Here is a 16,004-nt window from a genome sequence, read left to right as displayed (position 1 = left end):
TTAAATTTTTTCACTTTTTCACTTTTTCTTTTTTTACACTTTCTCACAATTTCACACTTTTGTACTATGTTACACTTTTCACTTTAAAAAAAAAAAAACACTTTTCACCATTTTACACTTTTTCACAATTTGACACTTTGTCACAATTTTACACTTATTCACACTTTTGTGCTATTTTACACCTTGTAAATTTTTAACTTTTTTTTTTACACTTTTTCACTTTTTTTAACACTTTTCCCACTATATTACACTTTGTCACTATTTTACACTTTTTCACAATTTTACACTTTTTTTTAATACATTTTCACTTTTTCACTATTTTATGTGAATTTGATTTTTTGACAGTATTTTCCTTATTCATTGGGCTTAACTCACTGTGCCAGCTTTGTGCGACTGTAGGAGCGTCTCCATGGTGACCTCCAGGACCTGCGGGGGGCCAGGTCGAGATCGGGCAGAAAGGCTGCCAGGGACACCTCCAGGGCGTGGGGCCGGCCGCACACTGGGTGCTCGGTGGAGCAGTAGTATTCGCACTGGCCGTAGAAGCACACGTTTCCCACTGGAGGGAGTCAGAGAAACACACTACAAGGTGAGAAGAAGCTAATGAACAAGGTCAGCGAGATTCTGGGGTCATAGGTCACACCAGGAGACGTGAAGAAGGTCCGGGACAGCTTGCGGTCAGTTGTGATCTCTCGGATTTCTGTGGTCACGTTTATGAGCCTCCCGACCACTGGGGGGATTCTGTTAAAGCCAAGGACTCTGAAAAGACAAGACAAGGAACTGATGCACCTTTTTCTGGCCTGAAAGCTTTATTTGACAGGATATAGGAAGAGAGAGGGTAGAGACATTCAGCAAAGCAGCACACGGTCGAGGTCGGGAGGCAAACTCCCGACACCGAGATGGTATAAAACAGGAACGTTTACAGTAGGTTTTGTAGACCTACCATTTTTTTTGTTATTCATGTACCTTCTAAACATATTCTAAGCATAAATGCAGTTTTTATTACAATCTAAATATATACTGATGGTGGAAGCGCTCACACGTGCAGTACATCACATGCAGTACATCACCTGCAGTACATCACATGCAGTACATCACATGCAGTACATCACCTGCAGTACATCACCTGCAGTACATCACATGCAGTACATCACATGCAGTACATCAGGTGCAGTACATCAGGTGCAGTACATCAGGTGCAGTACATCACATGCAGTACATCAGGTGCAGTACATCAGGTGCAGTACATCACGTGCAGTACATCACGTGCAGTACATCACATGCAGTACATCACCTGCAGTACATCACATGCAGTACATCACATGCAGTACATCACCTGCAGTACATCACCTGCAGTACATCACATGCAGTACATCACATGCAGTACATCAGGTGCAGTACATCACATGCAGTACATCACATGCAGTACATCACCTGCAGTACATCAGGTGCAGTACATCACCTGCAGTACATCAGGTGCAGTACATCAGGTGCAGTACATCAGGTGCAGTACATCACATGCAGTACATCAGGTGCAGTACATCAGGTGCAGTACATCACGTGCAGTACATCACGTGCAGTACATCACATGCAGTACATCACCTGCAGTACATCACCTGCAGTACATCACATGCAGTACATCACATGCAGTACATCAGGTGCAGTACATCACATGCAGTACATCACATGCAGTACATCACCTGCAGTACATCAGGTGCAGTACATCACCTGCAGTACATCAGGTGCAGTACATCAGGTGCAGTACATCAGGTGCAGTACATCAGGTGCAGTACATCACCTGCAGTACATCACCTGCAGTACATCACCTGCAGTACATCACCTGCAGTACATCAGGTGCAGTACATCACATGCAGTACATCACCTGCAGTACATCAGGTGCAGTACATCAGGTGCAGTACATCACATGCAGTACATCACATGCAGTACATCAGGTGCAGTACATCAGGTGCAGTACATCAGGTGCAGTACATCACGTGCAGTACATCACGTGCAGTACATCACATGCAGTACATCACATGCAGTACATCAGGTGCAGTACATCAGGTGCAGTACATCAGGTGCAGTACATCACATGCAGTACATCACATGCAGTACATCACCTGCAGTACATCACCTGCAGTACATCACCTGCAGTACATCAGGTGCAGTACATCAGGTGCAGTACATCACCTGCAGTACATCAGGTGCAGTACATCAGGTGCAGTACATCAGGTGCAGTACATCAGGTGCAGTACATCACCTGCAGTACATCACCTGCAGTACATCACCTGCAGTACATCACCTGCAGTACATCAGGTGCAGTACATCACCTGCAGTACATCAGGTGCAGTACATCAGGTGCAGTACATCAGGTGCAGTACATCACATGCAGTACATCACCTGCAGTACATCACCTGCAGTACATCAGGTGCAGTACATCACCTGCAGTACATCAGGTGCAGTACATCAGGTGCAGTACATCAGGTGCAGTACATCAGGTGCAGTACATCACGTGCAGTACATCACATGCAGTACATCAGGTGCAGTACATCACGTGCAGTACATCAGGTGCAGTACATCAGGTGCAGTACTTCACATGCAGTACATCACGTGCAGTACATCAGGTGCAGTACTTCACATGCAGTACATCACGTGCAGTACATCAGGTGCAGTACATCACCTGCAGTACATCAGGTGCAGTACATCACGTGCAGTACATCACATGCAGTACATCAGGTGCAGTACATCACGTGCAGTACATCAGGTGCAGTACATCAGGTGCAGTACTTCACATGCAGTACATCACGTGCAGTACATCAGGTGCAGTACTTCACATGCAGTACATCACGTGCAGTACATCAGGTGCAGTACATCACCTGCAGTACATCAGGTGCAGTACTTCACGCCCTCTTTACCTGTCCAGGTGAAACGCAGCGATCTCCGCGTTGTGTCTCTCAAAGTCGGAGAAGTAGAAGAGGTTTAAGTCTGTCTCTGCGTCTCTGGGTTGTCTGTAAACACAAACACACAAACACGTGATACACAAACACACAAACACACACACACACACAAACAAGCACACAAACACGTGATACACAAACACAAACACACAAACACGTGACACACACACACCACACACACACACAAACAAACACGTGACACACAAACACACAAACACACAAACACGTGACACACACACACACAAACACACACACACACACACACAAACAAACACACAAACACACACAAACACACAAACACGTGACACACACACACACAAACACACACACAAACATACACACACACACACACACACACAAACACACAAACACACACAAACACACAAACACGTGATACACACACACACAAACACACAAACACGTGACACACACACACACAAACACACACACAAACACACACAAACACACAAACACGTGATACACACACACACAAACAAACACGTGACACACACACACACCACACACACACACACACAAACACACAAACACGTGATACACAAACACACACAAACACATGACACACAAACACACACACACACAAACACGTGACACACACACACAGCGGTACAATCGTGTGCATCAGGATGGTACTTCATGGGTTTGAGCAGAGCTTGTCCGTAGTTGGGGAAGGAAAGGACCAGTTTGAGCTGCGTTCCGCCCGATTTCTGAACTGAAAGGAGAGAACGTGAAGAGCGTCATCGCAGTATCAACGTCAGCCTGTAGTTCTGGGGTAAATGCTTCAATATGTGTGTACGTGTTACAGATGATGACAGTAATAACAGTGGTAAGTGTAGCAGTTTTTTGTGAAACAATTTTGGCTTTATGTGTAGAACTCAAGATCCAGTGCACATTTTAAATCCAGTAGAACATTTGAGCGCACGTAGAAGTATCAACGGTTGAACTAATAGAAGAATCATGCACGTTTGTAGAAGCGCAAACTATCGTCACATGCTGGAGATTGAGCTGTTCACTTCAAGATAATTGCAGCCTTTGTCATTTGATGGATTATTGAGGACAGCGGCGCAAAACTGTCCCAAAACTGTTCACTATTTCCATGTATCTGACCTAAAACTGCACTCACAAGACCACAACCGCACAGTTCATTCTAAAACACTTTATACAACAACGTGTCAGGAAACAGTGTAAAATGTAAGATTAAAGGGCCTATGACAGGTTTTTACCATTTTCTAATTTTGACTTTATTTGATGTGTTTATACATATAAATGACAATCGAGTCGGTATTTGTGGATAAATGTAAAAGATAAATCTATAGAAAATGACAGGAAGTGACATCACACTAGAGTCACTCGTTCCAGTCAAAGTTTGTGCATCGTTTACATAAAATAAACGACCTTTTTGACACATGAATTCAACAAAATAAAGTTGTGACATTACATGAGTTTTGGTCCAGTGTTTGCGATGACATAATACTACAAACAGGAAGTGAATATATAAACCTTAAACACAGAACAATTTTTACAATTTTTATCTCTAATATATCATAACGGCATTTCAGTTCAATGAGCGGCCCGAGCGGCCCGAGCGGACCAAGCGGCCCGAGCGGTCCGAGGGGCCCGAGCGGCCCGAGGGGCCCGAGCGGCCCGAGGGGCCCGAGCGGCCCGAGGCCCTTTAAACTCCTTCGGGCGTTCGTCCCACACAAATACTTAATAATTGAAACAAAATAACTTATCAAATAATATTGAAAAATGCACTGATTGAATAAGGCACTATTTCTTGACGAGCTTCTTGCAAATTGCAATAAAATGTAAATATATGATTATATTTGTGTGATGTATATTATCTGCATCATTAGTCTAAGAGAAGAACGGCGAGTGTGAAAATGGTGTAAGAGGAGGTAAAGGACGTTTACCCTCATCTCCCTCAAAGACTGGAGCAGTAAATATTCCACTTACAAGAGGGAGAAACGCCGAGAGACCTGGAGGGTCATCACACCTGATGGCCCCGCCCATCACGCTGCATACAACAGCCTGATGGCCCCGCCCATCACGCTGCATACAACAGCCTGATGGCCCCGCCCATCACGCTGCATACAACAGCCTGATGGCCCCGCCCATCACGCTGCATACAACAGCCTGATGGCCCCGCCCATCACGCTGCATACAACAGCCTGATGGCCCCGCCCATCACGCTGCATACAACAGCCTGATGGCCCAGCGCGTGTGTGTGGACCGTGTGTGTGTGTGGACCGTGTGTGGACCGTGTGCGTGGACCATGTGCGTGTGTGGACCGTATGAGCGTGTGTGGACCGTGTGAGCGTGTGTGGACCGTGTGCGTATGTGGACCGTGTGCGTGGACCGTGTGTGTGTGTGGACCATGTGCGTGTGTGGACCATGTGCGTGTGTGGACCGTGTGTGTGTGGACCGTGTGCGTGGACCATGTGCGTGTGTGGACCGTGTGCGTGGACCATGTGCGTGTGTGGACCGTGTGTGGACCGTGTGCGTGGACCATGTGCGTGTGTGGACCATGTGCGTGTGTGGACCATGTGCATGTGTGGACCGTGTGTGTGTGTGGACCGTGTGCGTGGACCATGTGCGTGTGTGGACCATGTGCGTGTGTGGACCGTGTGCGTGTGTGGACCGTGTGTGTGTGGACCGTGTGCGTGGACCATGTGCGTGTGTGGACCGTGTGTGGACCATGTGCGTGGACCATGTGCGTGTGTGGACCATGTGCGTGTGTGGACCATGTGCGTGTGTGGACCGTGTGTGTGTGTGGACCCTGTGCGTGGACCGTGTGCGTGGACCATGTGCATGCGTGGACCGTGTGAGCGTGTGTGGACCATGTGCGTGGACCATGTGCGTGTGTGGACCGTGTGAGCGTGTGTGGATCGTGTGTGTGGACCATGTGCGTGCGTGGACCGTGTGCGTGGACTGTGTGCGTGCGTGGACCGTGTGCGTGGACCGTGTGCGTGTGGGGACCATGTGCGTGTGTGGACCATGTGCGTGTGTGGACCGTGTGAGCGTGTGTGGACCCTGTGCGTGGACCATGTGCGTGTGTGGACCGTGTGTGGACCGTGTGTGTGTGTGGACCATGTGCGTGTGTGGACCGTGTGTGTGTGTGGACCATGTGCGTGTGTGGACCGTGTGTGTGGACCGTGTGCGTGGACCATGTGCGTGTGTGGACCGTGTGTGTGGACCATGTGCGTGTGTGGACCGTGTGTGTGTGTGGACCATGTGCGTGTGTGGACCGTGTGTGTGGACCGTGTGCGTGGACCATGTGCGTGTGTGGACCGTGTGTGTGGACCATGTGCGTGTGTGGACCGTGTGTGGACAGTGTGCGTGGACCTTGTGCGTGTGTGGACCGTGTGTGGACCGTGTGCGTGGACCATGTGCGTGTGTGGACCATGTGCGTGTGTGGACCGTGTGTGTGTGTGGACCATGTGCGTGTGTGGACCGTGTGTGTGTGTGGACCATGTGCGTGTGTGGACCGTGTGCGTGGACCATGTGCGTGTGTGGACCATGTGCGTGTGTGGACCATGTGCGTGTGTGGACCGTGTGTGTGTGTGGACCCTGTGCGTGGACCGTGTGCGTGGACCATGTGCGTGTGTGGACCATGTGCGTGTGTGGACCGTGTGTGTGTGTGGACCATGTGCGTGTGTGGACCGTGTGTGTGTGTGGACCATGTGCGTGTGTGGACCGTGTGCGTGGACCATGTGCGTGTGTGGACCGTGTGTGGACCGTGTGCGTGGACCATGTGCGTGTGTGGACCATGTGCGTGTGTGGACCATGTGCGTGTGTGGACCGTGTGTGTGTGTGGACCCTGTGCGTGGACCGTGTGCGTGGACCATGTGCATTCGTGGACCGTGTGAGCGTGTATGGACCATGTGCGTGGACCATGTGCGTGTGTGGACCGTGTGAGCGTGTGTGGACCGTGTGCGTGGACCATGTGCGTGCGTGGACCGTGTGCGTGGACTGTGTGCGTGCGTGGACCGTGTGCGTGGACCGTGTGCGTGTGGGGACCATGTGCGTGTGTGGACCATGTGCGTGTGTGGACCATGTGCGTGTGTGGACCGTGTGAGCGTGTGTGGACCCTGTGCGTGGACCATGTGCGTGTGTGGACCGTGTGTGTGTGTGGACCATGTGCGTGTGTGGACCGTGTGTGTGTGTGGACCATGTGCGTGTGTGGACCGTGTGCGTGGACCATGTGCGTGTGTGGACCGTGTGTGGACCGTGTGCGTGGACCATGTGCGTGTGTGGACCATGTGCGTGTGTGGACCATGTGCGTGTGTGGACCGTGTGAGCGTGTGTGGACCCTGTGCGTGGACCATGTGTGTGTTTTGACCGTGTGTGGACAGTGTGCGTGGACCTTGTGTGTGTGTGGACCGTGTGTGGACCGTGTGCGTGGACCTTGTGCGTGTGTGGACCATGTGCGTGTGTGGACCGTGTGTGGACAGTGTGCGTGGACCTTGTGCGTGTGTGGACCATGTGTGTGTGTGGACCATGTGCGTGTGTGGACCGTGTGTGTGGACCATGTGCGTGTGTGGACCATGTGCGTGTGTGGACCGTGTGTGTGTGTGGACCATGTGCGTGTGTGGACCGTGTGTGTGGACCATGTGCGTGTGTGGACCATGTGCGTGTGTGGACCGTGTGTGTGGACCATGTGCGTGTGTGGACCATGTGCGTGTGTGGACCATGTGCGTGTGTGGACCGTGTGTGTGCGTGGACCATGTGCGTGTGTGGACCGTGTGCGTGTGTGGACCGTGTGTGGACCATGTGCGTGTGTGGACCGTGTGTGGACCATGTGCGTGGACCATGTGCGTGTGTGGACCATGTGCGTGTGTGGACCGTGTGCGTGTGTTAACCATGTGCGTGGACCATGTGCGTGTGTGGACCATGTGCGTGTGTGGACCGTGTGTGTGCGTGGACCATGTGCGTGTGTGGACCGTGTGTGTGCGTGGACCATGTGCGTGTTTGGACCGTGTGCGTGGACCATGTGCGTGTGTGGACCGTGTGTGCGTGTGGACCGTGTGTGCGTGTGGACCGTGTGCGCGTGTGGACCGTGTGTGTGGACCGTGTGTGTGTGTGGACCGTGTGTGTGGACCGTGTGCGTGTGTGGACCGTGTGTGTGGGCCGTGTGTGTGGACCGTGTGCGTGTGTGGACCGTGTGTGTGGACCGTGTGTGTGTGTGGACCGTGTGCGCGTGTGCGCGTGTGGACCGCTTGTGTGGACCGTGTGCGTGGACCGTGTGTGTGGACCGTGTGCGCGTGTGGACCGCGTGTGTGGACCGTGTGTGTGGACCGTGTGTGTGGACCGTGTGTGTGGACCGCGTGTGTGGACCGTGTGTGTGGACCGTGTGCGCGTGTGGACCGTGTGTGTGGACCGTGTGTGTGGACCGTGTGTGTGGACCGTGTGTGTGGACCGCGTGTGTGGACCGTGTGTGTGGACCGCATGTGTGGACCGTGTGCGCGTGTGGACCGTGTGTGTGGACCGTGTGTGTGGACCGTGTGTGTGGACCGCATGTGTGGACCGTGTGCGCGTGTGGACCGCATGTGTGGACCGTGTGTGTGGACCGTGTGTGTGGACCATGTGTGTGGACCGTGTGTGTGGACCGCATGTGTGGACCGTGTGCGCGTGTGGACCGTGTGTGTGGACCGTGTGTGTGGACCGTGTGTGTGGACCGTGTGTGTGGACCGCGTGTGTGGACCGTGTGTGTGGACCGCATGTGTGGACCGTGTGCGCGTGTGGACCGTGTGTGTGGACCGTGTGTGTGGACCGTGTGTGTGGACCGTGTGTGTGGACCGCATGTGTGGACCGTGTGCGCGTGTGGACCGCATGTGTGGACCGTGTGTGTGGACCGTGTGTGTGGACCATGTGTGTGGACCGTGTGTGTGGACCGTGTGTGTGGACCGTGTGTGTGGACCATGTGTGTGGACCGTGTGTGTGGACCGTGTGTGTGGACCGTGTGTGTGGACCATGTGTGTGGACCGTGTGTGTGGACCGTGTGTGTGGACCGTATGCGCGTGTGGACCGTGTGTGTGGACCGTGTGCGCGTGTGGACCGTGTGTGTGGACCGTGTGTGTGGACCGTGTGCGCGTGTGGACCGTGTGTGTGGACCGTGTGTGTGGACCGTGTGTGTGCGTGGACCGTGCGCGCGTGTGGACCGTGTGCGTGGACCGTGTGTGTGGACCGTGTGTGTGGACCGTGTGTGTGTGTGGACCGTGTGTGTGGACCGTGTGCGCGTGTGGACCGTGTGTGTGGACCGTGTGTGTGGACCGTGTGTGCGTGTGGACCGTGTGTGCGTGTGCACCGTGTGTGTGGACCGTGTGTGCGTGTGGACCGTGTGTGCGTGTGCACCGTGTGTGTGGACCGCGTGTGTGGACCGCGTGTGTGGACCGCGTGTGTGGACCGCGTGTGTGGACCGCGTGTGTGGACCGTGTGTGTGGACCGCATGTGTGGACCGTGTGTGTGTGTGGACCGTTTGTGTGGACCGTGTGTGTGGACCATGTGTCTGGACCGTGTGCGTGTGTGGACCATGTGTGTGGACCATGTGTGTGGACCGTGTGTGTGGACCGTGTGTGTGGACCATGTGTCTGGACCGTGTGCGTGTGTGGACCATGTGTGTGGACCATGTGTGTGGACCGTGTGCGTGGACCGTGTGTGTGGACCATGTGCGTGGACCATGTGTGTGGACCGTGTGTGTGGACCATGTGTCTGGACCGTGTGTGTGGACCGTGTGTGTGGACCGTGTGTGTGGACCGCATGTGTGGACCGTGTGTGTGGACCGTGTGTGTGGACCGTGTGTGTGGACCGTGTGTGTGGACTGTGTGTGCGCGTGGACCATGTGTGTGGACCATGTGTGTGGACCATGTGCGTGGACCGTGTGTGTGGACCGTGTGCGTGCGCCGTGTGTGTGGACCATGTGTCTGGACCGTGTGCGTGTGTGGACCATGTGTGTGGACCATGTGTGTGGACCGTGTGTGTGGACCGCATGTGTGGACCGTGTGTGTGGACCGTGTGTGTGGACCATGTGTCTGGACCGTGTGCGTGTGTGGACCATGTGTGTGGACCATGTGTGTGGACCGTGTGTGTGGACCGCATGTGTGGACCGTGTGTGTGGACCGTGTGTGTGGACCATGTGTCTGGACCGTGTGCGTGTGTGGACCATGTGTGTGGACCATGTGTGTGGACCGTGTGCGTGGACCGTGTGCGTGGACCGTGTGTGTGGACCATGTGCGTGCGCCGCAGCTTGACCGCGCAGCCCTGATAAATCATTCAAATCCCACGTATATTAATCAAAGCCTAATGTCTCATATTTATTTATAAAACCTTTTTAGAATTCAGATCAAAGTGCAGTTGTTCAGAAGTCTGCGCGCGACAGTAACGAGTTTAGTCTTTCATCTTCTACAAAAGATTTAAAGTCTGATGCATTATTCACAGTCTGACTAACCATGTCTGCGACTTTTCCTTAAACAGCAGGCAAAGTATTTGATGTGATGTTGTGTTTGTTTACTCTGTGTTTGTTTGTTTGTTTGTTTGTTTGTTTGTTTGTTAGCAGCAGTCAAATACAGCGTCATTGGCTGGATGACCCAGTGGGAAGCGAGAAACAGCGACAGTGAGATTGAGCTTGAGCACAAACAAACACATGTAACACGTCCGTAGTATCGTTAGTATTACTAAGTATTATATATATATATATATATATATATATATATATTAAGTATTGTTCGCGTTTATAAGTACACGTATATGTCTGTGACATAAGTTTTATTGTGAGTTTGGTTTTACGGTGAGAGTTTGATGCAGTTACAACAGCGCTGCAGCGTTATGGGGAGGAATATCTCATTACGGTGTGATTTATGTTTTTTATCGTAAGATTCTGTTCAAAGTCCAGGAGAAGTGACAAAAAGACTGAAGAGATAAAATAATGGAATAATCTTCTGTCATTCACAAAATGGATCTAAAGTTCAGGCTGAGCAGTTTTTACACAGACGATCCAGGTCTCGCAGTGTATTTGTATTTACTCACTTATGTTCACGTTTAGATGATTTAATACTTGTGTCATGAGTATTATTGCTGCAAGTATCAAGCGTGCGTCATATTTCTCTACAATCTTTACAATCCAGTTGAAATGAGAATCAGACTTCTGTGGTTTTAGAAGCAGAAGCGATTGCAGATTCATTTATTCTGTTACGATGAGTGATAAATAATCCTGGGAGAAAGCGTCTCCCACTGGCTCAGCGCTCGCCCGTCCCACTGTGTACAAAGGAAGGACGGACACAAAGCCGGGCCGTGGGAGCTCTGGGTGGAGCCGTGACTCATGAGTGTTGGCTCAGGAAAACTTCCCTCTGGCCCAGAACCGTATCAGCAATGTTTATCCAGAGGTTAAAGTTTAAAGCACGAGCCCTTTGGAGCTGGAGGAAGCCGCGCGGCGTCACCGCTTCATTCTGTTGTCATGGAGACACCACCGGGTCGAGTTACAGGGCTGATCTGTGGAGAGGCGAGCCCACTCAGAGTATGAGTCCATGTTTGTTAAGGTATTTTGATGTATGTTATTAAATGAATGCAAGTTTTGTCTAAGTGCGACACCGTGGAGCTGTCCTGGTGGAACATTAACGTCTCCATAGAGACAAGGAAGCGGAAAAGAAAAATCTAAAGTATAGGGTTATTTTAAATACACACTCTTACTTTATGGCATTGAACCAGCGCGATCATTCTGTGGTATTGTATTTAAATTATTTTTATTACAGTTTTTATTTCTGGAAGTTGTGCTTATTTTGTATTCTGCACTTTGGAGACTTAGAGTTGGTCAGATGAGCTCTACGAACAAAGTTGGATTGTATTTTAAGATAAATTATGAGTGATTTGTCAGTTTATCACAGTTATTATCATCTTAACTGAAACAAGCGTTTGACCCGAACAGGAACAGGAACCACACCTGCAGTTTAACAATAGAGCTGGAACTTAAATGCCCATCAATGGTTAAAACCATTGTGTTTGCAGAAGCACGTTTCAAAGATTCATAGCGATGCATCAGCAGAAAAAAGTCAAGAAATTAGCGGTGGAACATCTGTAAAGCGCTGGGTCACTTCTGCAGAGGTTCAGTGCTGAGCATTTTCATTTCATCTCCATTTGTTTAACTTTAGGCTATTCAAACAGTGGCCCCGTGAGCCAAATCCGGCCACTGGGCAATATTGTCTGGCCCATCATGGGAAAAAATGGGCCCTGGGCCGGACCACATTGCAATGAAGCCAAAAGTGTCGTCTCTGGCCCACGTGAACAGCAGCAGAGACGCTACAGTTGGTACTAAGCAAAATGGTCCAAAATGTTAGCTCTGCTCCTCAGTACTCGGCTGTACTGAGCCTTTAACATCAACTGGATCATATTTTATTGCCATTTATACTTAAGACCTTATGGTCCTGGTTCAGATTCTGCTCTCGTCCTGTTTTAGATGTTTAAGCCTGATGTGACCTCTATGTTTAGTCAGGACCAGGTCAGTTCAAGTCTGCTCATTGACAGACACTGGTTTGTCTTTGCTCAGTCCTGGCCTCATGGAAAACATCATTGAATAGCCTTGGTCTAGATCAATGGTGGGGAATTATCTTCCTCCGAGGGCCATATTCGAATCCAGGCCAGTAGCGCAGGGCCGGCCCGATCATTGGTGTGAAAAAAAATAATCTAAAAAATCAAATAAAATCACTTTTCTGTCAAATATAGGCTATTGAATCTATTATTTAATACATGAGGGCAAAAAAATAAATACAAAAATTCCTTGGCATGTTTGGCGGGCCGGATTATCTAGACAAACGGGCACATGTGGCCCGCGGGCTGTAGTTTGCCCACCCCTGGTCTAGATCATTGTAATGTCATGACGCTATTTCCATGTCCAATCGCTGCTAAAGCTAAAATCATAAATATATGATGTTTTGTCTCACAAATATGAAATACATAAAGGATTAACATGACACTTTGAATCCACCAGGAGCCATGCTAAACTCCCAATAATCTGCTCCATCACGCCTGTCGTGCCTCACCGGCCCCGAGGATGCGCTCCGTTGCCAGATACTGCATGAGCTGCTCCAGGACGGGGTCCCTGCGGTCGTACAGCTGCCAGCGGGTGATGCCCATGTGCAGGCGCAGCCACGGGGGATGTGTGCCGGCGTCTGCGGTCCAGCTTATCTTATCGTAGCCCTTCTCCGCACTGGCACTCTCCCTGAAAGGTCAAGTGAAAGGTCATGGTTGAATGGTAATAGTCCAGAGGGTTAAAAGTCTGATCGACCCAACTTCACTCGACGAGAATACAACTGAAGGAACTCAAAAGATAATGACGCTGGGGATTTTAAATGAGAAGCAAAAAGGAAAATCGTTTAGTTTTAGCTCTGTAACTTCTCTAGTGCATCTGTTTCCATGGAGACAAGCAGATAACACCGCCAGGCCCAGGCTACAGGGCGGATCTAGGTCGGGAGCAGTGAAAGAAAGCTCTTGCGACTGAGTAAATGTCAGACAAATGAGTGCGCTGCAAGTTATTGTTTTGTACCCCAGGAAGATTAGCCGGCCCCCCGGTACAGCTAATGAGGAGCCTAATAAACAAACAAATATTATTATAAGTTAACTGACTCTTCATGTCTGGGCTGAAGTGGAGCACAAAGCAGGATATGGATATATACTCACCAATTACTATCAAAACTACTCTCCTTTATGTTCTCACTTTTCTCCTCCCCCGGCTTCAGCCTCAGCAGCCAATCATCCGCCTGCAGCTCCGGGCGTGACAGATTGTACAGCGGGTGATCGAACAACTCGTCCAGCTTGGCGCGACCTCTGACCTTCGGATCCTCCGCCGATTCCCCGTTTGTCCCGGTCAGGTCTGCATGTGGAGTTGCGCTGCTGTTGGACTCTGCGTGCTGAACGTCTGCTCTTTGGACTGATGGGGAGGAGGAGGAGGAGGAGGAGGAGGAGGAGGAGGAGGAGGAGGAGGAGGAGGAGGTGGAGGAGGAGGAGGAGGAGGGCGGTACGCAGGCCGTCTGGAGCACGGCGAAGCAGAAGAACACCAGGAAGAGATGCAAGGCCAGGGACAGGAAGGCCAGGCACAGGTACAGGGAGCGGGAGGGTCGACGCATCAGTTTGTGCACCATTCTGCAACAAGAACACACACACGGGGTCAGCACGGGGTCAGCACGGGGTCAGCACGGGGTCAGCACGGGGTCAGCACGGGGTCAGAGCAGGGCTTACTAACATGTGGGCGGTTAGTGCTGGGCGATATTGGCAAAATGGAATATCTCAGCGTTAAAACATGTCTTTAAATGTATTAACTGGGGTTTATTTATTAGAAGAATGTGTAATGATGTCACAAAAGAGCAGGATATCACCGCGTACCCTTATTTAAACGTTTAGAGCTAAATGAAATAGCAAAAAATAAAGGTTTACAGCGTCACTTTTTTAATCTGCTACATTTTTTTAACTTTAAAATATCAAAATGTGCATATCCTCAAAATAACGTTAATATTATCAACATATATTGCCCACCTCTATTGGTGCTTATAAATTAAGACATTTAAAAAAGAATAATAGCTACTTGAAATGTAAAAAGAAATGCATAAAAATGTAAATCATAAAACTAATTTAGCTGTTTTTTTTAATTGAATGGCCAATTTTCACTCGAGTCGTCTGGTTCATTTTAAGCGCTGTTTGTGTGATTTATATTTAGAACTGGGTTAACTCAACTACGACAGGTTCTCACGAGAATCATATGTTCGATTATCACGAGGAAACAAGTCCGAGTGAAACATTTTCGCCTCATAAAGTGCCATATTCAGATCCAAAGGTGCGATTGTTGTCAGGACGTTGAAACAGGAGCTGAATCCTGCAGCTTCTGGAGCCGATCCCAAACAAACAATGATAAAGTTCAACGTTTGTTCATCAAATGTTCAAATGTGAGCACATCCTATTCAAATACTATTTAGTACTGTTTCCACTACACAAGATGCATAAGTTCCTTAAAGAATATTCATCCTGCTGCAAAGTGAATCTAAAACTATAGTACAGAAGGTGAAACATCTGTTATTAATCTATAAAATATGATAAATTGTATGTTGCTTCATCTGATGCAGTAAAAGGCCTTGCACTGTAACTATGTTTCATAACGCTATTCAAATGTTACCGAGCTGTAAAATACTGAAACATATCCATGGTATTATAAAGCTGCAGAGACGACGATTACAGTTAAATTAATAATCATAAAACAGAGCAGCTTTAATAGCTCCTGTATTCTCTGTAACATATTCTATGATCATCACACTTATATCATCGACTCTGGAGTCACATCATCATCCGCCCAAACTCATAGAGAAATCACTGGTCCTGGTCCTACAGAGTGTTCCGACGAAGGACTTACTTCTTTTTCTTGGCGAGTTGTCCTTTCCTTCCTTGTCCTTTCCTTCCTTGTCCTGTCCTTCCTTGTCCTGTCCTTCCTTGTCCTGTCCTTCCTTGTCCTGTCCTTCCTTGTCCTGTCCTTCCTTGTCCTGTCCTGGCTGGTCAGAGCAGCTCTTGTGGAATCCCAGTGGCATTTTGAGCTGCACTTGTGTCCGTTTACCTCTCGGCCGGTGTAATCTGAACAGTATTGTGTGGGACGGTCAGGGTGACCTGTGTCTGCGTGACCCACAGGAGTCACAGTGCCAAGTGCTCTTTCAGATGGGTCAATACGCAGCAGCTGACCATTGGGCTGGACGTGTCGACTGAATCACAAACGAGATCCTGACGGTTTGAAGCTTGTGTTGTTCCATCACTGGAAACAGAACATAATATTAGTATTATATTCAGTACTATTTGAAGTGCAGTAGCTTGTAATATGTTACTTCTACAGCTCCTGCTGCGTCCGGACAAAGAAGAGGCAGATGTAATAATGACATGAGGTGTAAGAAGTGCACTTTGTTCTGTAACGGACTCAGAGTTTTGCTGCGTCAGAAACAAACTCAACAAACTGTTCGTATGATTCATATATAGGGCTGGGCAACGATTACAATTTTTAATCGCGAGTAA

The 16,004-nt window shown here is 49.6% G+C and overlaps 1 protein-coding gene across 1 annotated transcript in view; it reads right to left on the bottom strand.

Moving 5' to 3' along the window:
- Positions 1 to 15,405, bottom strand: part of fam20cl (family with sequence similarity 20 member C, like) — a 204,368-nt gene extending 188,963 nt beyond the window's left edge. The window contains exons 1-7 of the mRNA XM_072442269.1: positions 15,361 to 15,405; positions 13,641 to 14,102; positions 13,004 to 13,182; positions 3,606 to 3,684; positions 2,913 to 3,005; positions 641 to 756; positions 376 to 556 (exon numbers count right to left, since the gene is read on the bottom strand). Coding sequence (XP_072298370.1) covers positions 376 to 556; positions 641 to 756; positions 2,913 to 3,005; positions 3,606 to 3,684; positions 13,004 to 13,182; positions 13,641 to 14,101 — 1,109 coding nt within the window. The 5' untranslated portion in view covers position 14,102; positions 15,361 to 15,405. The remainder of the gene's footprint in view (positions 1 to 375; positions 557 to 640; positions 757 to 2,912; positions 3,006 to 3,605; positions 3,685 to 13,003; positions 13,183 to 13,640; positions 14,103 to 15,360) is intronic.
- Between the last annotated feature and the right edge of the window lie 599 nt (positions 15,406 to 16,004).

This window comes from Eucyclogobius newberryi, unplaced genomic scaffold (genome assembly GCF_026437365.1).
Source record: "Eucyclogobius newberryi isolate DKJ021-1_F unplaced genomic scaffold, fEucNew1.0.hap1 SCAF_13, whole genome shotgun sequence".
In the NCBI taxonomy this organism is placed as follows: Eukaryota; Metazoa; Chordata; class Actinopteri; order Gobiiformes; family Gobiidae; genus Eucyclogobius; species Eucyclogobius newberryi.
Note: the sequence above shows the minus strand (reverse complement) of the source record. Positions and strands in the feature narration are given on the sequence as shown.